The 27,543-nt window shown below is 43.2% G+C and overlaps 1 protein-coding gene across 1 annotated transcript in view; it reads left to right on the forward strand.

The window, feature by feature from the left end:
- Positions 1 to 27,543, forward strand: part of LOC122939379 (transmembrane channel-like protein 2) — a 245,038-nt gene that overhangs the window by 117,915 nt on the left and 99,580 nt on the right. Inside the window, exons 6-8 of the mRNA XM_044295446.1 lie at positions 10,353 to 10,434; positions 24,050 to 24,156; positions 26,888 to 26,986. Of these exons, the coding sequence (XP_044151381.1) occupies positions 10,353 to 10,434; positions 24,050 to 24,156; positions 26,888 to 26,986 (288 nt within the window). The remainder of the gene's footprint in view (positions 1 to 10,352; positions 10,435 to 24,049; positions 24,157 to 26,887; positions 26,987 to 27,543) is intronic.

Genomic DNA, 27,543 nt, shown 5'->3' on the forward strand with positions numbered 1-27,543 from the left:
ACTGAGCAAATATATAAACACAAAACTTTCGGTTTTGCTCCCATTTTGAATGAGCTGCACTCAAAGATCTGAAAAATTTTCTACATACACAAAAGTCCCATTGCTCTCAAATATTGTTAAAAAAATCTGTCTAAATCTGTGTAACAGAGCACTTCTCCTTTGCCGAGATAATCCATACAACCTCACAGGTGTGGCATATCAAGGTGCTGATTAGACAGCATGAATATTGCACAGGTGTGTCTTAGACTTCCCACAATAAAAGGCCACTCTGAAATGTGCAGCACAATGCCACAGATGTCGCAACGTTTGAGGGAGCGTGCAATTGGCATGCTGATTGCATGAATGTCTACCAGAGCTGTTACCGGTGCAATGAATGCTAATTTCTCTACCATTAGCCGTCTCCAAAGACGTTTCAGAGAATTTGCCAGTACATCCAACTGTCCTCACAACCGCAGACCACGTTTAACCACACCAGTCCAGGACCTCCACATCCAGCATGTTCACCTCCATGATCGTCTGAGACCAGCCACCTGGACAGCTGCAGCAACAATCGGTTTGCATAACCGAAGAATTTCTGCACAAATTCTCAGAAACCGTTTCAGGGAAGCTCATCTGCATGATCGTCTTCCTCATCGGGGTCTGGACCTGACTGCAGTTCGTTGTCATAACCGACTTGAGTGGGCAAATGCTCACATTTGATGGCGTCTGGCACATTGGAGAGGCGTTCTGTTTACAGATGAGTCACGATTTTCACTGTTCGGGGGAGATGGCAGACAGCATGTGTGGTGTCGTTATGTTGAGCGGTTTGCTGATGTCAACATTGTGGATCAAGTGGCCCATGGTGGCGGTGGGGTTATGGTATGGGCAGGCGTATGTTATGGACAATAAACACAGGTGCATTTTATTGATGGCATTTTAAATGCACAGAGAAACTGTGACGAGATCCTGAGGCCCATTGTTGTGCCATTAATCCACCACCATCACCTCTTGTTGCAGCATGATAATGCATGGTCCCATAGTCCAAGGATCTGTACACAATTCCTGGAAGCTGAAAGCATCAAAATTCTTGCATGGCCTCACCAGGCATGTCACCTAATGAACATGTTTGGAATGCTCTGGATCAGCGTATACGACAGCGTGTTCCAGTTCCTGCCAATATTCTGCAACTTCGCATAGCTAACCACCTGATCAATTCTATGCGACGGAGATGTGTTGCACTGCGTGAGGCAAATGGTGGCCACACCAGACACTGACTGGTTTTCTGACCCCTCCCCCCCCCACTCTCAGTAAGGCAGGCATGTCCAAACTGCGGCCCTCCAGCTGTTGCAAAACTACAGCTCCCAGCATGCCCTAATAGCTGTAAGCTATCCAGGCATGCTGGGAGTTGTAGTTTTGCAACAGCTGGAGGGCCGCACTTTGGACATGCCTGCAGTAAGGCAAAACTGTGCACATTTCAGAGTGGTCTTTTATTGTGGGAAGTCTAAGGCACACCTGTGCAATATTCATGCTGTCTAATCAGCACCTTGATATGCCACATCTGTGAGGTGGGATGGATTATCTCGGCAAAGGAGAAGTGCTCACTAACACAGATTTAGACAGATTTGTGAACAATATTTGAGAGTAATGGGTCTTTTGTGTAATTAGAAAATGTTTCAAATCTTCAGCTCATGAAAGATGGGAGCAAAAAGTGTGTTTATATTTTTGGTCAGTGTATGTGATAGGGCATTGATGGCGAACCTTTTACAGACAAGTGCCCAAACTGCAACCCAAAACCCACTTATTTATCTTAAAGTGCCAAAACAGTAATTTAACCTGAAGACTGAAAAATACTGGCCAAGTTAAGCTATATAAGTGTGGCCTAACACAGGCCCCTGTAAAATGTCCTAGTATTACCGTAAAAATGTCCCATTAGTGACCCCTAGTATTAATAATGCCCTAGTAGTGTCCCTCAGTATAAATAAGGCCCTAATTAGTGCCCCCAGTATTAATAAGGCCCTGTTAGTGGCCCCCAGAATTAATACGTCCCACATTGGTGTCCCCCAGTATATAAAAATGCCCCATTAGTAGCCGCCAGTATTAATAAGGCCGCCATTAATGGCCCCGGGTAAAATTAATACCTCCATTAGTGCCCCCCTAGTATTATTTTTCCTCATTAGGGTGCATTCACATCACTGTTTAGCTTTCCGTTCTTCTTCAGAAAAGATAGAGAGAGAGAGAAAAAAAACTGATCCAGTAAAAAAACTGATGCAACTCTCTGTTGCATCAGTTGTCATCCGTTTGAGCCATTTCCGTCTGAAATCAGTTTTTTAAACGAGGAAAAAAGTCCTGCATGCAGTAGTTTTGTTTCTGTCTAATAAATCGGATCTCAGGCGGAAATGGCTCAAATGGATGACAACTGATGCAACAGGATCTGTTTGTTTACTAGATCCTGTAAAAAAAACTGATCCGTTGCAATCCTATGCATAACTGATGCAACAGGATCAGTTTTTTTTACAGGATCCAGAAAACAAATGGATCTTTTTTTTTCTCTGGGTGGGTTCACATCTGCGTTCTGAATTTCGTTATGGCTTTCCGTTATAACATGGTTATAAAGGAAAATAACGGAATTCATAAGACGGTAGTCAAAATGGAAGCCTTTAGAGGCAATCCGTTTTGATCCGTCTTAATAGAAGTCTATGGGAATCATAACAGATCCTTCTGGGTCCCGTTATGCAAGACGGAAAACAAAGTCCTGTCACCAGGACTTTTTTCTCCGTTCTGCGTAACGGAAACCAGACGGATCCGTTATGATTCCCCATAGACTTCTATTAAGATGGAAGACAAAATGGAATGCCTTTTAAAGGCTTCCGTTTTGCATTCCGTCATAATACAAGTCTTTGGGCAGTATAACGGATCCGTCCTTCCATCTTATGGGTTCCAATATTTTCCGTTATAACCATTTTACGGATGATGGACTACGGAAAGCCATAACGGAATCCAGAACGCAGATGTGAACCCACCCTCTCTCTCTCTTCTTCTGACAGATCAGAAGAACGGAAAGCTTAACGGTCATGTGACTGCACCCAGTGGCTTCCAGTATTAATAATCGCCCTATTAGAGGTCACAGTATTAGGCTACTTTCACACTAGTGTTTCTATTTTCTAGTATTGAGATCCATCATATGGTTTCAATACCGGAAAAAAATGCTTCTGTTTTGTCCCCATTGATTGTCAATGGGGACAAAACGTAACTGAACAGAACGGAATGCTCCAAAATGCATTCCCATACCGGAGAGCAAACCGCATCTGTCATGACCCACAACGCAAGTCAATGGAGATGAATCCGTTTTCTCTGCCACAATAGAAAACGGATCCGTCCCCCATTGACTTTCAATGGAGTTCATGACGGATCCATCTTGGGTATGTTAAAGATAATACAACCGGATCCGTTCATAACAGATGCAGATGGTTGTATTATCAGTAACGGGTTTTTGCTGAACCCTGCCGTAGCCTTATTAATGCCGCCTTCCCCACTTTTCCTGTGCAAACACAAATAAATAAATGATAAAATAAAACTCATCTGATCCATTCGATTGCACAGCGGTGAATACTTGCAGAACACTGTGATAGGGTAACCCCCACCAGAAATGATAAGAATATTAGCGCTTGTTCACACTAAGGTTTTGAAGGCGGAATTTTGGCGTTGACACCCATGCTGAAATTTCTCCCATTCATTTCAATGGGAGGCAGAACTGAAGATTGTAGAGCTGCATGAAAACACAATAAAAACCACACATAAATGCACACTATTGCATTTTTTGTGCATTTTTGGTACAAATTTTCTGTGTATTTAAAAAAAAAACTTTGAAATCTATGGGGAAAAGATCAGCCACAGAGCCGCACAAACAATTAACATGCTGCAGATTTTAAAAGCTGTTCTGAAGGTCAATTTCTACACGTACAAATAAGGCTACTTTCATACCAGTGTTTTCGCTGGATCCGTCATGAATTTGCAAAAAAATTCCGTTCTAATAATACAACCGTCTGCATCCGTTAGGAACGAATCCGGTGGTATTATCTTTAAAGGGGTTGTCTCACTTCAGCAAATGGCATTGATTATGTAGAGGAAGTTAATACAAAGCACTTACTAATGTATTGTTATTATCCATATTGTCTTCTTTGCTGGCTGGATTCATTTTTCCATCACATTGATTACGACCACCCTGGGATCCATCACTGGTGGCCATGCGTGCACACTATAGGAAAGAGCACTAGCCTATGTGCGCTCCCACAGATCTGGCCACCAGAGAGGCCGCCATTTTTTCTGATAGTGTGCAAGCACGACCACCACTGATAGATTTCAGGGTGGTCGTAACCATAGAAATGGGAAGTGTATAATGTGATGGAAAAATGAATCCAGCCAGCAAAGGAAGCAATATGGACAATCACAATACATTAGTAAGTGTCTTGTACTACCGTTCTCTACATGATAAATGCCATTTGCTGAAGTCAGACAAACCCTTTAAGATAGCTAAGACTGATCCATCATGAACGCCATTGAAAGTCCCCATTGACTAGCATTGTGTGTCAGGACGGATCCGTCTTGCTCTGCACCACATCGCGGACAAGAAAACGCTGCTTGTTATTCTGTGCACAGTTCAATTTTGTCCTATGACGGATCTCAATAGCGGAAAGGGAAAGCGCAAGTGTGATTGTAGCCTTAAGCACTATAGTGGTCATTTATTAAACAGATAATCTGCGACTTTCCCTCGTTCGTGCCAGGTCTAAAAAAAAGGGGGGGGGGGAGGGGGCATGGGCAGGGAAGGGCCCGTCTCATTCATAATTTTCTACGCCTGGTTTAGGCGTAGAAAATGGTGTAAATGTAAGACCATAACTCCAGTGGATACACCGTCCGCGCAGGGCCTTATTAAGCCCAACGTCTAAAAAGATGGTCTTAATAAATGTGCCCCTTTGTACATGAGGTTTGGCAAACCTTATTCACTCTGCTGGTACTGCGGATTTTTGACATGAAATATGGGTGAGATTCAGCTGGTATATAATTGTGTAAATTGTGTGGGATTTATAAGAGAATTAATTTTCTGATGATGTAAAGCTCTCCAGTGGTCCTGATAATCCTCACTAGCACTACAGAGGACAGGCTAAATAAACTGTATAACTGACGCACAACCAGTCAGCCTAAACATGTCTAATGCGGTCCAAAATTTTGACAATTTCATGGAGTTTTATTAAATAGCAATAAAATAAAATAATATAATGATAAAAATGTCAGAGTTATTTGAGCTGCCATGGAATGTGCATCTTATAAGTTAAATGCATCCTCTCATACATGCTGTATGTTGTTTGATTATGATTGGTTTTCTGACAGAGGTAAATTACTTTTTGCTAAAAGCATTGGCTTTTAACGACTGCATGCATAACTCATTGTTATTCCTTGAGTAATGGGGAAATGCAAGACAGAAATAAGGCATGGATTTTTAAGGAAAGAGAAGATCCTAAAAGAAAACAAGGTATAAACAAAGAACTTAAAGGGAACCTGTCACCTCTACTAATGCTACCCTCACTGAGCGTTTCTAAATGTTCATTGTGTTACCCTAAACATATAAATTACACTTTTATGCATTTTTGTACTTCCCGCCGTTTATGCTAATTAACATAAAAGAGTCATATCTTACTTGTGTGACCAGAGAAGAGTCATATTTTCAAGCTCTGACTCATCTCAGGTTAATTTGCATATATATTAAATCGTTTATTTTTTTACACAATAAAAGCACACAGAGCTATGGGGACTGGTATTGTGGATGTGCTAGCGGCCATCTAGCAACCCATGTCCTTAGCTCTATACCCAAAATCAGGTGACAGGTTCCCTTTAAAGGGGTTGTTCAACCATTTTTAAAATCTGCAGGGGAGCAGCCAGCCAGGCTTATGAAACAGAAAAAAGCTCAACCCCCCCCCCCCCCTTTGAAGGCCCTCCATTTCAGCACTGAGGGTCGAGCCCCAGGACTTCCAGGGGTTCCATGTGAGGCCAATCAATGGCCTTAGCAGTCACGTGCCATATATGCACATGTGACTTTTAAGGTCAATGATTGGCTGAGCGGTCAAGTATAAGAGGGACATAATATAATAATTTCCAGTCTGATGGGGTCCAAATCTGAAGCCCTTGAATCGAGGGGCTTTTCGCAGGTGAGTTAATGGTGTTATTTGGGCTACAATCCTCAGGATAGGTCAGCGATATCATTTCATGGGGGTCTGACTCCCAAAATCCCTGCCGATCAGCTGTGTGAAGGGGCTTTGGCCCTTGTGTAAGCACTGTGTCCTCTTCATTGTTTACCTGGTGCGCCATCTCCCTTGTAGTGGCAGTGCAGTGTGATTACCGCTTCCTCTCCCATTCACTTGTATGGGACGAAAAGCCGTATTTACAGCACATTGGACCACCACTACATAGGAGTCATTGTACAGGTAAACATTAAAAAGGATGCAGTACTTGCAAAAGTACTGTGTTTCCTTCAACCAGCTGATTGGCGGGGTGCTGAGATTTGGACCCTCTCTGATTTAATATTCATGACTGAGGAATGGTCATCAATTTCTGTGTCTTGGACCCCTTTAAGCCTCTTTCTTTGTTTCATAATCATTACTGCTCTCCAGCAGATTTTAAAAACAGATGGACCACCCAATTAAACTTAGCTCTTTCATCTGCCACTCTTAGTTTTGCAAAGATAAATAAATAAATAATTTAAAAAAACTGTACCAAAATTGCACTGTGTGAACAAGGGGTGGCCTGATTTTTATTTAGGGTTGATTTGATTGAGTCAATTGCGCCAAAAGGGCTGTTTCTCCGTGATTTTTGCAAATTATCCCAAAGTATGTAGCTCTGAGGGAGAGAGTCTATTGCAGATATATGTCACAATAGGTTTAGGCGTCAAAGTCATATAAAGATATGTATACAAAAGGTACTCATATAGCGGGTACTTTACCACTCCTGCGTCTTTTGCTCTCGTTGGTCCGCTTATGCACCGGAGCTTTTTGATGTATTGCTCTATTGTGAGCTGCAAGGACCTGTGAGTAGGATTTCCCAAGCTCTTGGATGTTCGTTGCAGCGGTATAGCTTTGTTTCACCGCTGTGACCTTCCAGGACCTGTGTGGCGTCCCACGTGCTTTACTGGGCTGTCTTATAACTTGTGATTCCAAGCGGGAATTTCAAATTCCTTTAGATGCAGGTGGTTTACTTCCAAACGAGGAAATATATGATAGTAAGCATTTCTTTCTTTGTGGTCCCTCACTGTCAATACCATACGCGTTTCGGGGTAAAGAGACCCCTTCTTCAATATTCAACACAGGTTGGGATCCCGGTCCAGATGCTGACGTATGTAGGAGATCCCTACCGCGGTCCTATACTCCGTTCAGTAAACATTCTGTTCAGCCAACACAAGCTGCCCCTAAGTAAAATGGCGGTTTTAGGTTGGTTTGACAGAACGCATGCGTCCAACCTCTGCACCGTGACTCATATGATGATGCTAGTCTGGACATGTACAACGAAGAGATTGAGACGCTCAATGAACGCGATGGTGTATGCGGGCCCCATGGCTACCTAAGGTCGAATTTCTATGATCCTCATTCATCACATTATCTATGTTTTTATTGTGATTCTAATTGTAATAGAGTTTTGTATATATTTTATTCTACACAAAGGGATATTATCCTGAAGTTGTAGATCGTACGGCACCTGTCGCTTTATGCACATGCACTTTATTTATTTATATCAGATGTATGTAATTTAATTTGATTGTAATCACATTCTGATTGGTTGGACACTTTCCATATGTCTTTATATGTTTCCACTTTCACTGTTTCTATGCTTGAAGGAGGAAGGCTCTTGTGAGCTGAAACGTCGCAAGATTTGCCACATTATGGGTGATTAAAATCCTTTGTTTTCATCACTACTCTGGAGTGCAGTCCTACTTCTTTTGTCTATATTATTGGGGATTGCCGTTACCCCACGTTGGACTTTGCACCCACACCCTGGTTGGTGCTCCCGCAGGACTTTCTTTTATCTCTCTCTCTCTCTCTCTCTCTCTCTCTCTCTCTCTCTCTATATATATATATATATATATATATACAGGTCCTTCTAAAAAAAATTAGCATATTGTGATAAAGTTCATTATTTTCTGTAATGTACTGATAAACATTAGACTTTCATATATTTTAGATTCATTACACACAACTGAATTAGTTCAAGCCTTTTATTGTTCTAATATTGATGATTTTGGCATACAGCTCATGAAAACCCAAATTTCCTATCTAAAAAAATTAGCATATTTCATCCGACCAATAAAAGAAAAGTGTTTTTAATACAAAAAAAAGTCAACCTTCAAATAATTATGTTCAGTTATGCACTCAATACTTGGTCGGGAATCCTTTTGCAGAAATGACTGCTTCAATGCGGCGTGGCATGGAGGCAATCAGCCTGTGGCACTGCTGAGGTGTTATGGAGGCCCAGGATGCTTCGATAGCGGCCTTAAGCTCATCCAGAGTGTTGGGTCTTGCGTCTCTCAACTTTCTCTTCCCAATATCCCACAGATTCTCTATGGGGTTCAGGTCAGGAGAGTTGGCAGGCTAATTGAGCACAGTAATACCATGGTCAGTGAACCATTTACCAGTGGTTTTGGCACTGTGAGCAGGTGCCAGGTCGTGCTGAAAAATGAAATCTTCATCTCCATAAAGCTTTTCAGCAGATGGAAGCATGAAGTGCTCCAAAATCTCCTGATAGCTAGCTGCATTGACCCTGCCCTTGATAAAACACAGTGGACCAACACCAGCAGCTGACATGGCACCCCAGACCATCACTGACTGTGGGTACTTGACACTGGACTTCAGACATTTTAGCATTTCCCTCTCCCCAGTCTTCCTCCAGACTCTGGCACCTTGATTTCCGAATGACATGCAAAATTTGCTTTCATCCGAAAAAAGTACTTTGGACCACTGAGCAACAGTCCAGTGCTGCTTCTCTGTAGCCCAGGTCAGGCGCTTCTGCCGCTGTTTCTGGTTCAAAAGTGGCTTGACCTGGGGAATGCGGCACCTGTAGCCCATTTCCTGCACACGCCTGTACACGGTGGCTCTGGATGTTTCTACTCCAGACTCAGTCCACTGCTTCCGCAGGTCCCCCAAGGTCTGGAATCGGTCCTTCTTCACAATCTTCCTCAGGGTGCGGTCACCTCTTCTCGTTGTGCAGCATTTTCTGCCACACTTTTTCCTTCCCACAGACTTCCCACTGAGGTGCCTTGATACAGCACTCTGGGAACAGCCTATTAGTTCAGAAATTTCTTTCTGTGTCTTACCCTCTTGCTTAAGGGTGTCAATGATGGCCTTCTGGACAGCAGTCAGGTCGGCAGTCTTACCCATGATTGCGGTTTTGAGTAGTGAACCAGGCTGGGAGTTTTTAAAAGCCTCAGGAATCTTTTGCAGGTGTTTAGAGTTAATTAGTTGATTCAGATGATTAGGTTAATAGCTCGTTTAGAGAACCTTTTCATGATATGCTAATTTTTTTCGATAGGAATTTGGGGTTTTCATGAGCTGTATGCTAAAATCATTAATATTAAAACAATAAAAGGCTTGAACTACTTCAGTTGGTGTGTAATGAATCTAAAATATATGAAAGTCTAATGTTTATCAGTACATTACAGAAAATAATGAACTTTATCACAATATGCTAATTTTTTTAGAAGGACCTGTATCATTGTTATTTTTAATGTAATTGTTTTTTTATGTATATAGATTTTTATGCAACATGTTGTATGTATTTAGTGTGTGATATACACTATAAATTTATTGTGATATAATCCAACTTGGCTATATGTGTGCCTGATATTGAGTGACGCCCAAACCCAAATCAACCCTCTTTTCACTTCATCAGCAATAGGGAGTGCTGTGGGGCAGTGCACCTTTCCAAAAGTGAATCAGTGAGTGAGCCACCATTCTTTTTGTATTTGCTGATTTTTATTAAGGCTAGGCCTCCACTGCGACGTGATTTTGCCTGTGAGCAACAGTATAATCTTGGTAAAACTGTCATTCAATGTATCCCTATGGGAAAAAAGTTGCAGTCTTGATAACTTCTGGATACAAACTCCCTTTTGTAATGAATGACATGCTAATTAAATATAGTGATGAGGTGGCACAGAACCTAACAGTGCTGAAGGGTGAGAAGAATGGGGTCAAATGAAAGACTCAGAACCAGTCGTCCACCTGTATTTTTTTTATGCCTATTGTACAGTACCCGATTAATGTGTCCCACTGAAGCCACTCATGATGTTCATTTCCTTTTACTACATTCCTTATTAAATCAAATTCTTTGGTTTGCAGAAATGGATCAAATTTAAACGGGACTTTGAAAATTTTAGAACAGCCTGCATACCATGGGAAATGAAGATTAAAGAGGTGGAAAGTATGTGACATTCTGCATATGGTACATACACAAATCATGTTATGGGTCTTATCTGCGCTTCACATCTATGTATCAGGTTTTCTAATTTCCAACATTCAGAACAAAACACTGAAGCTGCAGGAAATGACTATGCAGTAGCGTACAGATGGGCCTCATGTAGCCATCAGAGCGTGTGTACAGAGCCTGTTTGCAGCACAGTTTTTGCCGCCTGGTGCCCATACTGTAGCCATGTATCACAGAGGTATTTTCACTTAGAAGTAATTCCTCTAATTTCTCTGTAATGCAGCATCCATTTTTTTTTGTTTCATATGAATTTGATACAATACAGTATGCCCTCATAGACTGCTATTGGTGTGGTATTATGGCTCCATACAGCTCATAATACGATGGGTGTTACCGTTCCCTTTGTCAAAGGGATATGCCATTGCAAGCTTTGCCACTGTCAATTTAACACATTTCTAACAGGAATAACTGTTATAAGAAAATATACTCCAGAATAGTCATTTTTTATTTTACGCACTTATATAGCGCTGACTAGGGATGAGCGAACTCGAACTGTATAGTTCGGGTTCGTACCGAATTTTGGGGTGTCCGTGACACGGACCCGAACCCGGACATTTTCGTAAAAGTCCGGGTTCGGGTTCGGTGTTCGTCGCTTTCTTCGCGCTTTTGTGACGCTTTCTTGGCGCTTTTTGAAAGGCTGCAAAGCAGCCAATCAACAAGCGTCATACTACTTGCCCCAAGAGGCCATCACAGCCATGCCTACTATTGGCATGGCTGTGATTGGCCAGAGCACCATGTGACCCAGCCTCTATTTAAGCTGGAGTCACATAGCGCCGCCCGTCACTCTGCTCTGATTAGCGTAGGGAGAGGTTGCGGCTGCGACAGTAGGGCGAGATTAGGCAGATTAACTCCTCCAAAGGACTTGATTAACTGATCGATCTGCAGCTGTGGATCATTGAGCTGCTGATCCTCAATTGCTCACTGTTTTTAGGCTGCACAGACCGTTTGTCAGTCTCATTTTTCTGGGGTGATCGGCGGCCATTTTGTGTCTTGTGGTGCGCCAGCACAAGCTGCGACCAAGTGCATTTAACCCTCAATGGTGTGGTTGTTTTTTGGCTAAAGCCTACATCAGGGTGAAGCTGTGACACCAAGTGCATTTAACCAGCAATAGTCTGTTCATTTTTTGGCCATATACAAAATCAGGGGCAAGCTGCGCCTGTCACCAAGTGCATTTAACCCTCAATGGTGTGGTTGTTTTTTGGCTAAAGCCTACATCAGGGTGAAGCTGTCACACCAAGTGCATTTAACCAGCAATAGTCTGTTCATTTTTTGGCCATATACAAAATCAGGGGCAAGCTGCGCCTGTCACCAAGTGCATTTAACCCTCAATGGTGTGGTTGTTTTTTGGCTAAAGCCTACATCAGGGTGAAGCTGTCACACCAAGTGCATTTAACCAGCAATAGTCTGTTCATTTTTTGGCCATATACAAAATCAGGGGCAAGCTGCGCCTGTCACCAAGTGCATTTAACCCTCAATGGTGTGGTTGTTTTTTGGCTAAAGCCTACATCAGGGTGAAGCTGTCACACCAAGTGCATTTAACCAGCAATAGTCTGTTCATTTTTTGGCCATATCCCAGTCTAATTCTGTCACTAAATCCATACCGGTCACCCAGCGCCTAAATACTAGGCCTCAAATTTATATCCAGCTAAATCTGTCCCTAGTGCTGTAGCTGGGCGAGTTATTTAGTGTCCGTTCAAGCACATTTCTTGTTCTGGGTTGAAATACAATTCCCAATTTAGCAATTTCATAATTTAGTGGTTCCTGCTATATCAGAGCTATTTGAAATCTATCCCAAAAAGGGTATATAATATTGAAGGTGCACATAGGGTCATTCAGAGTAACTTCACACACACCCGCTACTGTGTATTTCCAAGTCTAATTCTGTCACTAAATCCATACCGGTGACCCAGCGCCTAAATACTAGGCCTCAAATTTAATTCCCTCTAAATCTCTCGTTACCCACCGCTGTACTGTTGTTGCTGGGCAAGATATTTAGTGTCCGTCAAAGCACATTTTTTGTTCTGGGTTGAAGTACAATTCCCAATTTAGCAATTTCATAATTTAGTGGTTTCTGCTATATCAGAGCTATTTGAAATCTATCCCAAAAAGGGTATATAATATTGAAGGTGCACATAGGGTCATTCAGAATAACTTCACACACACCCGCTACTGTGTATTTCCAAGTCTAATTCTGTCACTAAACCCATACCTGTCACCCAGCGCCTAAATACTAGGCCTCAAATTTAAATCCCTCTAAATCTCTCGTTACCGTTGTCCTGTTGTAGCTGGGAAAGTTATTTAGTGCCCGTCAAAGCACATTTTTTGTTCTGGGTTGAAGTACAATTCCCAATTTAGCAATTTCATAATTTAGTGGTTCCTGCTATATCAGAGCTATTTGAAATCTATCCCAAAAAGGGTATATAATATTGAAGGTGCACATAGGGTCATTCAGAATAACTTCACACACACCCGCTACTGTGTATTTCCAAGTCTAATTCTGTCACTAAACCCATACCTGTCACCCAGCGCCTAAATACTAGGCCTCAAATTTAAATCCCTCTAAATCTCTCGTTACCGTTGTCCTGTTGTAGCTGGGAAAGTTATTTAGTGCCCGTCAAAGCACATTTTTTGTTCTGGGTTGAAGTACAATTCCCAATTTAGCAATTTCATAATTTAGTGGTTCCTGCTATATCAGAGCTATTTGAAATCTATCCCAAAAAGGGTATATAATATTGAAGGTGCACATAGGGTCATTCAGAATAACTTCACACACACCCGCTACTGTGTATTTCCAAGTCTAATTCTGTCACTAAATCCATACCGGTGACCCAGCGCCTAAATACTAGGCCTCAAATTTAATTCCCTCTAAATCTCTCGTTACCCACCGCTGTACTGTTGTTGCTGGGCAAGATATTTAGTGTCCGTCAAAGCACATTTTTTGTTCTGGGTTGAAGTACAATTCCCAATTTAGCAATTTCATAATTTAGTGGTTTCTGCTATATCAGAGCTATTTGAAATCTATCCCAAAAAGGGTATATAATATTGAAGGTGCACATAGGGTCATTCAGAATAACTTCACACACACCCGCTACTGTGTATTTCCAAGTCTAATTCTGTCACTAAACCCATACCTGTCACCCAGCGCCTAAATACTAGGCCTCAAATTTAAATCCCTCTAAATCTCTCGTTACCGTTGTCCTGTTGTAGCTGGGAAAGTTATTTAGTGCCCGTCAAAGCACATTTTTTGTTCTGGGTTGAAGTACAATTCCCAATTTAGCAATTTCATAATTTAGTGGTTCCTGCTATATCAGAGCTATTTGAAATCTATCCCAAAAAGGGTATATAATATTGAAGGTGCACATAGGGTCATTCAGAATAACTTCACACACACCCGCTACTGTGTATTTCCAAGTCTAATTCTGTCACTAAATCCATACCGGTGACCCAGCGCCTAAATACTAGGCCTCAAATTTAATTCCCTCTAAATCTCTCGTTACCCACCGCTGTACTGTTGTTGCTGGGCAAGATATTTAGTGTCCGTCAAAGCACATTTTTTGTTCTGGGTTGAAGTACAATTCCCAATTTAGCAATTTCATAATTTAGTGGTTTCTGCTATATCAGAGCTATTTGAAATCTATCCCTAAAAGGGTATATAATATTGAAGGTGCACATAGGGTCATTCAGAATAACTTCACACACACCCGCTACTGTGTATTTCCAAGTCTAATTCTGTCACTAAACCCATACCTGTCACCCAGCGCCTAAATACTAGGCCTCAAATTTAATCCCTCTAAATCTCTCGTTACCCGTTGTCCTGTTGTAGCTGGGCGAAGTTATTTAGTGTCCGTTCAAAGCACATTTTTTGTTCTGGGTTGAAGTACAATTCCCAATTTAGCAATTTCATAATTTAGTGGTTCCTGCTATATCAGAGCTATTTGAAATCTATCCCAAAAAGGGTATATAATATTGAAGGTGCACATAGGGTCATTCAGAATAACTTCACACACACCCGCTACTGTGTATTTCCAAGTCTAATTCTGTCACTAAATCCATACCGGTGACCCAGCGCCTAAATACTAGGCCTCAAATTTAATTCCCTCTAAATCTCTCGTTACCCACCGCTGTACTGTTGTTGCTGGGCAAGATATTTAGTGTCCGTCAAAGCACATTTTTTGTTCTGGGTTGAAGTACAATTCCCAATTTAGCAATTTCATAATTTAGTGGTTTCTGCTATATCAGAGCTATTTGAAATCTATCCCAAAAGGGTATATAATATTGAAGGTGCACATAGGGTCATTCAGAATAACTTCACACACACCCGCTACTGTGTATTTCCAAGTCTAATTCTGTCACTAAACCCATACCTGTCACCCAGCGCCTAAATACTAGGCCTCAAATTTAAATCCCTCTAAATCTCTCGTTACCGTTGTCCTGTTGTAGCTGGGAAAGTTATTTAGTGCCCGTCAAAGCACATTTTTTGTTCTGGGTTGAAGTACAATTCCCAATTTAGCAATTTCATAATTTAGTGGTTCCTGCTATATCAGAGCTATTTGAAATCTATCCCAAAAAGGGTATATAATATTGAAGGTGCACATAGGGTCATTCAGAATAACTTCACACACACCCGCTACTGTGTATTTCCAAGTCTAATTCTGTCACTAAATCCATACCGGTGACCCAGCGCCTAAATACTAGGCCTCAAATTTAATTCCCTCTAAATCTCTCGTTACCCACCGCTGTACTGTTGTTGCTGGGCAAGATATTTAGTGTCCGTCAAAGCACATTTTTTGTTCTGGGTTGAAGTACAATTCCCAATTTAGCAATTTCATAATTTAGTGGTTTCTGCTATATCAGAGCTATTTGAAATCTATCCCAAAAAGGGTATATAATATTGAAGGTGCACATAGGGTCATTCAGAATAACTTCACACACACCCGCTACTGTGTATTTCCAAGTCTAATTCTGTCACTAAACCCATACCTGTCACCCAGCGCCTAAATACTAGGCCTCAAATTTAAATCCCTCTAAATCTCTCGTTACCGTTGTCCTGTTGTAGCTGGGAAAGTTATTTAGTGCCCGTCAAAGCACATTTTTTGTTCTGGGTTGAAGTACAATTCCCAATTTAGCAATTTCATAATTTAGTGGTTCCTGCTATATCAGAGCTATTTGAAATCTATCCCAAAAAGGGTATATAATATTGAAGGTGCACATAGGGTCATTCAGAATAACTTCACACACACCCGCTACTGTGTATTTCCAAGTCTAATTCTGTCACTAAATCCATACCGGTGACCCAGCGCCTAAATACTAGGCCTCAAATTTAATTCCCTCTAAATCTCTCGTTACCCACCGGTGTACTGTTGTTGCTGGGCAAGATATTTAGTGTCCGTCAAAGCACATTTTTTGTTCTGGGTTGAAGTACAATTCCCAATTTAGCAATTTCATAATTTAGTGGTTTCTGCTATATCAGAGCTATTTGAAATCTATCCCTAAAAGGGTATATAATATTGAAGGTGCACATAGGGTCATTCAGAATAACTTCACACACACCCGCTACTGTGTATTTCCAAGTCTAATTCTGTCACTAAACCCATACCTGTCACCCAGCGCCTAAATACTAGGCCTCAAATTTAAATCCCTCTAAATCTCTCGTTACCGTTGTCCTGTTGTAGCTGGGAAAGTTATTTAGTGCCCGTCAAAGCACATTTTTTGTTCTGGGTTGAAGTACAATTCCCAATTTAGCAATTTCATAATTTAGTGGTTCCTGCTATATCAGAGCTATTTGAAATCTATCCCAAAAAGGGTATATAATATTGAAGGTGCACATTGGGTCATTCAGAATAACTTCACACACACGCTTCTGTGCATTTCCAAGTCTAATTCTGTCACTAAATCCATACCGGTGACCCAGCGCCTAAATACTAGGCCTCAAATTTAATTCCCTCTAAATCTCTCGTTACCCACCGCTGTACTGTTGTTGCTGGGCAAGATATTTAGTGTCCGTCAAAGCACATTTTTTGTTCTGGGTTGAAGTACAATTCCCAATTTAGCAATTTCATAATTTAGTGGTTTCTGCTATATCAGAGCTATTTGAAATCTATCCCTAAAAGGGTATATAATATTGAAGGTGCACATAGGGTCATTCAGAATAACTTCACACACACCCGCTACTGTGTATTTCCAAGTCTAATTCTGTCACTAAATCCATACCGGTGACCCAGCGCCTAAATACTAGGCCTCAAATTTAATTCCCTCTAAATCTCTCGTTACCCACCGTTGTACTGTTGTTGCTGGGCAAGATATTTAGTGTCCGTCAAAGCACATTTTTTGTTCTGGGTTGAAGTACAATTCCCAATTTAGCAATTTCATAATTTAGTGGTTTCTGCTATATCAGAGCTATTTGAAATCTATCCCTAAAAGGGTATATAATATTCAAGGTGCACATTGGGTCATTCAGAATAACTTCACACACACACGCTTCTGTGCATTTCCAAGTCTAATTCTGTCACTAAATCCATACCGGTCACCCAGCGCCTAAATACTAGGCCTCAAATTTATATCCCGCTGAATTTGAATACAATACATTGGGCCAAATAATATATTTGTTGTTGTGGTGAACCATAACAATGAGAAAAACATCTAGTAAGGGACGCGGACGTGGACATGGTCGTGGTGGTGTTAGTGGACCCTCTGGTGCTGGGAGAGGACGTGGCCGTTCTGCCACATCCACACGTCCTAGTGTACCAACTACTTCAGGTCCCAGTAGCCGCCAGAATTTACAGCGATATATGGTGGGGCCCAATGCCGTTCTAAGGATGGTAAGGCCTGAGCAGGTACAGGCATTAGTCAATTGGGTGGCCGACAGTGGATCCAGCACGTTCACATTATCTCCCACCCAGTCTTCTGCAGAAAGCGCACAGATGGCGCCTGAAAACCAACCCCATCAGTCTGTCACATCACCCCCATGCATACCAGGGAAACTGTCTCAGCCTCAAGTTATGCAGCAGTCTCTTATGCTGTTTGAAGACTCCGCTGGCAGGGTTTCCCAAGGGCATCCACCTAGCCCTTCCCCAGCGGTGAAAGACATAGAATGCACTGACGCACAACCACTTATGTTTCCTGATGATGAGGACATGGGAATACCACCTCAGCATGTCTCTGATGATGACGAAACACAGGTGCCAACTGCTGCGTCTTTCTGCAGTGTGCAGACTGAACAGGAGGTCAGGGATCAAGACTGGGTGGAAGACGATGCAGGGGACGATGAGGTCCTAGACCCCACATGGAATGAAGGTCGTGCCACTGACTTTCACAGTTCGGAGGAAGAGGCAGTGGTGAGACCGAGCCAACAGCGTAGCAAAAGAGGGAGCAGTGGGCAAAAGCAGAACACCCGCCGCCAAGAGACTCCGCCTGCTACTGACCGCCGCCATCTGGGACCGAGCACCCCAAAGGCAGCTTCAAGGAGTTCCCTGGCATGGCACTTCTTCAAACAATGTGCTGACGACAAGACCCGAGTGGTTTGCACGCTGTGCCATCAGAGCCTGAAGCGAGGCATTAACGTTCTGAACCTGAGCACAACCTGCATGACCAGGCACCTGCATGCAAAGCATGAACTGCAGTGGAGTAAACACCTTAAAACCAAGGAAGTCACTCAGGCTCCCCCTGCTACCTCTTCTGCTGCTGCCGCCTCGGCCTATTCTGCTGCTGCCGCCTCGGCCTCTTCCTCCGCCTCTGGAGGAACGTTGGCACCTGCCGCCCAGCAAACAGGGGATGTACCACCAACACCACCACCACCACCTCCGTCACCAAGCGTCTCAACCATGTCACACGCCAGCGTTCAGCTCTCCATCTCACAAACATTTGATAGAAAGCGTAAATTCCCACCTAGCCACCCTCGATCCCTGGCCCTGAATGCCAGCATTTCTAAACTACTGGCCTATGAAATGCTGTCATTTAGGCTGGTGGACACAGACAGCTTCAAACAGCTCATGTCGCTTGCTGTCCCACAGTATGTTGTTCCCAGCCGGCACTACTTCTCCAAGAGAGCCGTGCCTTCCCTGCACAACCAAGTATCCGATAAAATCAAGTGTGCACTGCGCAACGCCATCTGTAGCAAGGTCCACCTAACCACAGATACGTGGACCAGTAAGCACGGCCAGGGACGCTATATCTCCCTAACTGCACACTGGGTAAATGTAGTGGCAGCTGGGCCCCAGGCGGAGAGCTGTTTGGCGCACGTCCTTCCGCCGCCAAGGATCGCAGGGCAACATTCTTTGCCTCCTGTTGCCACCTCCTCCTTCTCGGCTTCCTCCTCCTCTTCTTCCACCTGCTCATCCAGTCAGCCACACACCTTCACCACCAACTTCAAGCACAGCCCGGGGTAAACGTCAGCAGGCCATTCTGAAACTCATATGTTTGGGGGACAGGCCCCACACCGCACAGGAGTTGTGGCGGGGTATAGAACAACAGACCGACGAGTGGTTGCTGCCGGTGAGCCTCAAGCCCGGCCTGGTGGTGTGTGATAATGGGCGAAATCTCGTTGCAGCTCTGGGACTAGCCAATTTGACGCACATCCCTTGCTTGGCGCATGTGCTGAATTTGGTGGTGCAGAAGTTCATTCACAACTACCCCGACATGTCAGAGCTGCTGCATAAAGTGCGGGCCGTCTGTTCGCGCTTCCGGCGTTCACATCCTGCTGCTGCTCGCCTGTCTGCGCTACAGCGTAACTTCGGCCTTCCCGCTCACCGCCTCATATGCGACGTGCCCACCAGGTGGAACTCCACCTTGCACATGCTGGACAGACTGTGCGAGCAGCAGCAGGCCATAGTGGAGTTTCAGCTGCAGCACGCACGGGTCAGTCGCACTACAGAACAGCACCACTTCACCACCAATGACTGGGCCTCCATGCGAGACCTGTGTGCCCTGTTGCGCTGTTTCGAGTACTCCACCAACATGGCCAGTGGCGATGACACCGTTATCAGCGTTACAATACCACTTCTATGTCTCCTTGAGAAAACACTTAGGGCGATGATGGAACAGGAGGTGGCCCAGGAGGAGGAGGAGGAGGATGAGGAAGAGGGGTCATTTTTAGCACTTTCAGGCCAGTCTCTTCGAAGTGACTCAGAGGGAGGTTTTTTGCAACAGCAGAGGCCAGGTACAAATGTGGCCAGCCAGGGCCCACTACTGGAGGACGAGGAGGACGAGGATGAGGAGGAGGTGGAGGAGGATGAGGATGAAGCATGGTCACAGCGGGGTGGCACCCAACGCAGCTCGGGTCCATCACTGGTGCGTGGCTGGGGGGAAAGGCAGGACGATGACGATACGCCTCCCACAGAGGACAGCTTGTCCTTACCCCTGGGCAGCCTGGCACACATGAGCGACTACATGCTGCAGTGCCTGCGCAACGACAGCAGAGTTGCCCAAATTTTAACCTGTGCGGACTACTGGGTTGCCACCCTGCTGGATCCACGCTACAAAGACAATGTGCCCACCTTACTTCCTGCACTGGAGCGTGATAGGAAGATGCGCGAGTACAAGCGCACGTTGGTAGACGCGCTACTGAGAGCATTCCCAAATGTCACAGGGGAACAAGTGGAAGCCCAAGGCCAAGGCAGAGGAGGAGCAAGAGGTCGCCAAGGCAGCTGTGTCACGGCCAGCTCCTCTGAGGGCAGGGTTAGCATGGCAGAGATGTGGAAAACTTTTGTCAACACGCCACAGCTAACTGCACCACCACCTGATACGCAACGTGTTAGCAGGAGGCAACATTTTACTAACATGGTGGAACAGTACGTGTGCACACCCCTCCACGTACTGACTGATGGTTCGGCCCCATTCAACTTCTGGGTCTCTAAATTGTCCACGTGGCCAGAGCTAGCCTTTTATGCCTTGGAGGTGCTGGCCTGCCCGGCAGCCAGCGTTTTGTCTGAACGTGTATTCAGCACGGCAGGGGGCGTCATTACAGACAAACGCAGCCGCCTGTCTACAGCCAATGTGGACAAGCTGACGTTCATAAAAATGAACCAGGCATGGATCCCACAGGACCTGTCCGTCCCTTGTCCAGATTAGACATTAACTACCTCCCCATAACCATATATTATTGGACTCCAGGGCACTTCCTCATTCAATCCTATTTTTATTTTCATTTTACCATTATATTGCGATGCTACCCAAAGTTGAATGAACCTCTCCTCTGCCTGTGTGCTAGGCCTAAATATATGCCAATGGACTGTTGCAGTGGTGGCTGACATGAAGCCTGATTCTCTGCTATGACATGCAGACTAATTCTCTGCTGACATGAAGCCAGATTGTCTGTTACGGGACCTCTCTCCTCTGCCTGGGTGCTGGGCCTAAATTTATGACAATGGACTGTTGCAGTGGTGGCTGACGTGAAGCCTGATTCTCTGCTATGACATGCAGACTGATTCTCTGCTGTCATGAAGCCAGATTGTCTGTTACGGGACCTTTCTCCTCTACCTGGGTTCTGGGCCTAAATTTATGAAAATTGACTCTTACAGTGGTGGGTGACGTGAAGCCTGATTCTCTGCTATGATATGAAGACTGATTCTCTGCTGACATGAAGCCAGATTGTCTGTTACGGGACCTTTCTCCTCTGCCTGGGTTCTGGGCCTAAATTTATGAAAATTGACTCTTACAGTGGTGGGTGACGTGAAGCCTGATTCTCTGCTATGATATGAAGACTGATTCTCTGCTGACATGAAGCCAGATTGTCTGTTACGGGACCTCTCTCCTCTGCCTGGGTGCTGGGCCTAAATATATGCCAATGGACTGTTGCAGTGGTGGCTGACGTGAAGCCTCATTCTCTGCTATGACATGCAGACTAATTCTCTGCTGACATGAAGACAGATTCTCTGTTACGGGACCTCTCTCCTCTGCCTGGGTGCCGGGGCCTAAATATCTGAGAATGGACTGTTCCAGTGGTGGCTGACGTGAAGCCTCATTCTCTGCTATGACATGCAGACTAATTCTCTGCTGACATGAAGACAGATTCTCTGTTACGGGACCTCCCTCCTCTGCCTGGGTGCTGGGCCTAAATATATGCCAATGGACTGTTGCAGTGGTGGCTGACGTGAAGCCTCATTCTCTGCTATGACATGCAGACTAATTCTCTGCTGACATGAAGACAGATTCTCTGTTACGGGACCTCCCTCCTCTGCCTGGGTGCTGGGCCTAAATATATGCCAATGGACTGTTGCAGTGGTGGCTGACGTGAAGCCTCATTCTCTGCTATGACATGCAGACTGATTCTCTGCTGACATGAAGCCAGATTCTCTGTTACGGGACCTCTCTCCTCTGCCTGTGTGTGTGCTGGGCCTAAATATATGCCAATGGACTGTTGCAGTGGTGGCTGACGTGAAGCCTCATTCTCTGCTATGACATGCAGACTGATTCTCTGCTGACATGAAGCCAGATTCTCTGTTACGGGACCTCTCTCCTCTGCCTGTGTGTGTGCTGGGCCTAAATATATGCCAATGGACTGTTGCAGTGGTGGCTGACGTGAAGCCTCATTCTCTGCTATGACATGCAGACTAATTCTCTGCTGACATGAAGACAGATTCTCTGTTACGGGACCTCCCTCCTCTGCCTGGGTGCTGGGCCTAAATATATGCCAATGGACTGTTGCAGTGGTGGCTGACGTGAAGCCTCATTCTCTGCTATGACATGCAGACTGATTCTCTGCTGACATGAAGCCAGATTCTCTGTTACGGGACCTCTCTCCTCTGCCTGTGTGTGTGCTGGGCCTAAATATATGCCAATGGACTGTTGCAGTGGTGGCTGACGTGAAGCCTCATTCTCTGCTATGACATGCAGACTGATTCTCTGCTGACATGAAGCCAGATTCTCTGTTACGGGACCTCTCTCCTCTGCCTGTGTGTGTGCTGGGCCTAAATATATGCCAATGGACTGTTGCAGTGGTGGCTGACGTGAAGCCTCATTCTCTGCTATGACATGCAGACTAATTCTCTGCTGACATGAAGACAGATTCTCTGTTACGGGACCTCCCTCCTCTGCCTGGGTGCTGGGCCTAAATATATGCCAATGGACTGTTGCAGTGGTGGCTGACGTGAAGCCTCATTCTCTGCTATGACATGCAGACTAATTCTCTGCTGACATGAAGACAGATTCTCTGTTACGGGACCTCTCTCCTCTGCCTGGGTGCCGGGGCCTAAATATCTGAGAATGGACTGTTCCAGTGGTGGGTGACGGGAAGCCAGATTCTCTGCTATGGAACCTCTCTCCAATTGATTTTGGTTAATTTTTATTTATTTAATTTTTATTTTAATTCATTTCCCTATCCACATTTGTTTGCAGGGGATTTACCTACATGTTGCTGCCTTTTGCAGCCCTCTAGCTCTTTCCTGGGCTGTTTTACAGCCTTTTTAGTGCCGAAAAGTTCGGGTCCCCATTGACTTCAATGGGGTTCGGGTTCGGGACGAAGTTCGGATCGGGTTCGGATCCCGAACCCGAACATTTCCGGGATGTTCGGCCGAACTTCTCGAACCCGAACATCCAGGTGTTCGCTCAACTCTAGCGCTGACATATTTCACTGCGCTTTATAGACATTAGCATCCAACTGTCCCCACAATCACAATCTAAGGTCCCTATCAGTATGTCTTTGGAGTGTGGGAGGAAACCGGAGCGCCCGGAGGAAAGCCACGCAAATACGGGGAGAACATACAAACTCCATGCAGATGTTGTCCTTGGTCAGATTCAAACCTTAGACCCCAGCGCTGCAAGGCACCAGTGCTAACCACTGAGCCAACATGTTGATTTTTTTTTTTTTTTTTTTTATAAAACAGACATGTCCTGAGGTCGTATAGCATAGGTCCTCTTTAAAGAGAACTTGTGACCATGAAATGTAGGGTAAACTGTAGGCAGCCTATTATAGAGCAGGAGGAACTAAGTAGATTGATATGTATATAGTTTTTTGGGGGGGGGGAATTCAGTGACTTGCAATTTATACATTTAAATCTCTTTTCTTTCTGAGCTCAAGACAGTACATTCAACTGTTACCAGTGATTGATAGAATATATGGATATCTGTCAGTCACTAAAAAGACAGCCCCATGGACAGAGCAGAAATTTCAATGCATCAATTATAAGTTTTACTCATTCTTTTCCTACGAAACGATGTATTAATCTGCTCAGCTTCTTCTGCTCTATAACATTCTGCTGGTAGATTGAATGGCATTTTCATAGTGACAGGTCCTCTTTAAAATTAAAGCTACCTGGGGGGAAGTGCATATGCCCCTGATACTACTTGCTGGGGGGGGGCGAAAGTCAATTTACCTTGGCCACAGTATTTCGATACAGGGCAAGGAGAGAAAACCAGATATTTTGTCTGGGTGATAGAAAGTGTAGCTGTGACTCTTTTATAGGAACTTAAAGTATTTCTATATGTCTACAGTTTCATACAGAGGGCCATGCACCTGAGGATTAAAATTACAAATACTCAGCAGTACTCATATACACTCAGCTTTTGACTTTTTATAGTGATTTTGTAATAATTTTTTTTATTTTTTTATTTTTATAAGGTCACTTTGGTTCATCTGTTGCATCTTACTTTATATTCTTGAGGTGGATGTATGGAGTAAACTTGGTGCTCTTTGGTCTAATATTTGGACTTGTGGTAATTCCAGAGGTATGGGCCTTTTTATAAGTTCAGAAATTAATAAATGCTTGTACTAAGATATATATGTATACATTGTGTGTGTGTGTATATATATATATATATATATATATATATAAATATTTATATCAAGAATAAAAGCCAAATGTACAGTAATTGAGCAAGTAGCAACAGCTGCAGAGATATGTGTGTTTTATTCATATGTAGATGATTAAGTTCAAGCTTTAGGGAGGGGCAAACTGTGTCCTTGGAGCACTGCTTTTATAACATCTCTGTGCTCTGCACACTCTTCCCTCCCCTTGATTAAGGCCTCATGCACACGGACGTTTTTTTTTGCGGTCCGCCAAAACGGTTTCCGTTGTTCCGTGATCCGTGTCCATTTTTTCTTTAGTGGGTCTTCCTTGATTTTTGGAGGATCCACGGACATGAAAAATGAAATAAAAATCTAAGTCAAGTTTGCCTTTGAAATGATAGGAAAAAACGCACACGGATCACGGACGCGCATGACAATCTTGTGTGCGTCCGTGATTTTTCACAGACCCATTGACTTGAATGGGTCCGTGAACCGTTGTCCGTGAAAAAAATAGGACAGGACAGGTTTCACGGACTGGAAACACGGATCACGGACGTGGATGCCAAACGGTGCATTTCCCTATTTTTCCACGGACCCATTGAAAGTCAATGGGTCCGCGGAAAAAAATGGAAAACGGAACAACGGCTACGGATGCACACAACGGTCGTGTGCATGAGGCCTTACAGTGCTAGAAATCAAGCATGATAAGGGCAGAAATAGCAGATGCAATAATTATTTTTATATCTGTCACACTCAACTCTGGATCAAACTATGCCTTTACACTGAGAAGTAGATATTGAACTAGATAGGGAGATGAGTATGAGGTGTCATAGCATGATGTCCTATACACTACTTACAGCCTAGCAAGTACAGCATTACTTGCATCTGGCCCTTTTGCCATACACATAAGATTGGTTAAATGAGGGAGAAAATATACAAGTTTTTGGGGGGATTTGAAACTGAGACCCTCTGTATGTAAGTCAAAACACCTAACTCTAGGCTATAAACGTACTATGTTGAGAATAGTGGTTTTCTATGTCTAGAAAACGAATACATATTACTGGCTTCTTCGCAGCCACGATATATACCTGTGAATAAACCAGCAATAGGTATTAGCTTTCTAAGTATAGAAAAACACTATTCTTAGCATATTAGGTCTATAGCTTGGAGTTTAGTGCTCTGACCCATACAGGGGGTATCAGGTTCAAATCCCAAAAGAGACGTATACATTTCAAATTCAGTTAAGTTTTCCTCTTTAATTAATTATAAACATTGATATAAATTTAAATTTTGTATGGCAAATGACCTGATGCATGTAATGCTGTGCTTGCTAGGCTTTAAGTAGTGTATATGATGCTGTGCTATGACACAGCTCTAGGATGAATTTTACATCTTGCTCATTTGCATATGAATAAAACACACACATATCTCTGCAGCTGTTTAACATACAGACAAAAGAAAGGTATCATTTTAACTAGCATGGTCAACCCTACCAGGCAGAACGCCAGGTTATTTGGGATGATCATGCTGACAGAGGCTCTTTAAGGGATTTCAAACCTGGTGCTTGATTGCACCCATCTGATGATGAAAGACCTGGCCTTTATTGGTGAACTGGGGCCCCCACCCTTCTCTCTCTCCTGTCCTGCTATCAGATCCATGCTCCTGGTTTTCCAAAAGACTTGCGCTGTGGAAATAATCTGTTACATGGTCAAACATCAGTTATAGTTCCTGAAAACAGAAGAATAATAAATGTTCTGCTCTAAACAGTAGTGGCCATGTCACAGGGGTTACATGAGCTGTTATGCCTCATAGTGAATCATGGTTTGCACAGGTAGATGACATCTCTTTACATTAAAATGCACTTAAATGGGAGCTGAGTTGTAGTAACCTGCCAAAGCCTATACACAGTTTATGGAGCTGTCTGCTTCTAGCTGCGTCCACTGTCTTATTTCTAGCACTATTGGCTGCTGAGAACAGCTGATCAGTGGGGCTGACAGGTGTCTGACCACAACAGATCTGATGCCAGAGGATAGGTCATAAGTATCTATAGCCTGGACAACACCTTTATAATTCCAAGAGCCAAAAACTTTTTTTATTTTTTTGTCAGCATGTAATTTGACAAAGGATTGTTGTATTAGATTTATTTTTAAATGGTACCATTTTAAGGCACATATCATATTGATTAACTTTTATTAAATCATTATGGCAAATTCGTAAACAATAAGACTATTTCTGATATAGATTTTTGCATTTTAAATTTTGAAAATCTTAACAATATAGAGTCAGTAAGATTGTGGAGATATGTGTCTTACTACTTGTGCACAAAAAGGCACATTTCAACAAACTTTTTAAATATTTTATTATTTTACATTTTTTGTCCCACTAGGGGACTTGAACTTTTAATAGACTGATATCTGGTATAATACACTGCAATATTTTGTTATTGTAGCATATTATAGGCCTATTAGTTCCTATCTCCAGCTGGGAAAGGAGCCTCGAATCAACAAAAGAAAAACAGTATTGTACTCAGGTGAACCACAGCTGCTGTATGTATCTATGCAAACAGATGGACAGGGAGGTCAATAGTGACAGATTCCCTTTAAAATAATTTTATAGTCCAAATTTTCTACAAAGCTTTACTTAATTCCATGTTTGTTCTTCCCTTACCAGATATTAATGGGTTTGCCATATGGCAGTTTACCACGAAAGACAGTGCCTAGAAATGAAGAAAAAACTGCCATGGATTTCTCAGTCCTTTGGGACTTTGAGGTATAAATTACTATAAAATATATTGTTTTATGTAATATATCAAATGTTACTAAATGTACAAGGTTTCATTGTGTTTAAATTAGGATTTATTATCAAAAGAAAATAAAAATGAATAGAATATCATGAACTCTAAGCAATAACATATGTTATAACTGAAAATTTATATGTAAAGTTAATAAGAACATTTCATTTTAATTTGTCGTTATCTCTGTTAGACTTAGTACCGTACAAAACCATAAAGGGGCTGGCCCATTAACACAATTTATCTCCTTTCAACTAGATACAGTCATAAATGTATGATCGCTGGTGATCTGACCACTTGGATCACCACTTATCACTAGAACAGCGGTCCTCAAGTCCTCTGTGTGTATAAAGAGGTAATGCTAATCTGTGATTGCCACTCTTTCCAGTGTCTGTGGAATTACCAAGTACAGCACCAGGCCCATAGAAGTTGGTCACCATTGGTCAAATTTCTATTCCATTCACATAGTGGATGCGAGGATGTCTGCTCTTGTCCTAGCAACCAGATCATTAGAAATCACACATTTATCATCTAT

The sequence above is a fragment of the Bufo gargarizans genome, chromosome 5 (genome assembly GCF_014858855.1).
Source record: "Bufo gargarizans isolate SCDJY-AF-19 chromosome 5, ASM1485885v1, whole genome shotgun sequence".
NCBI classification, from domain to species: domain Eukaryota; kingdom Metazoa; phylum Chordata; class Amphibia; order Anura; family Bufonidae; genus Bufo; species Bufo gargarizans.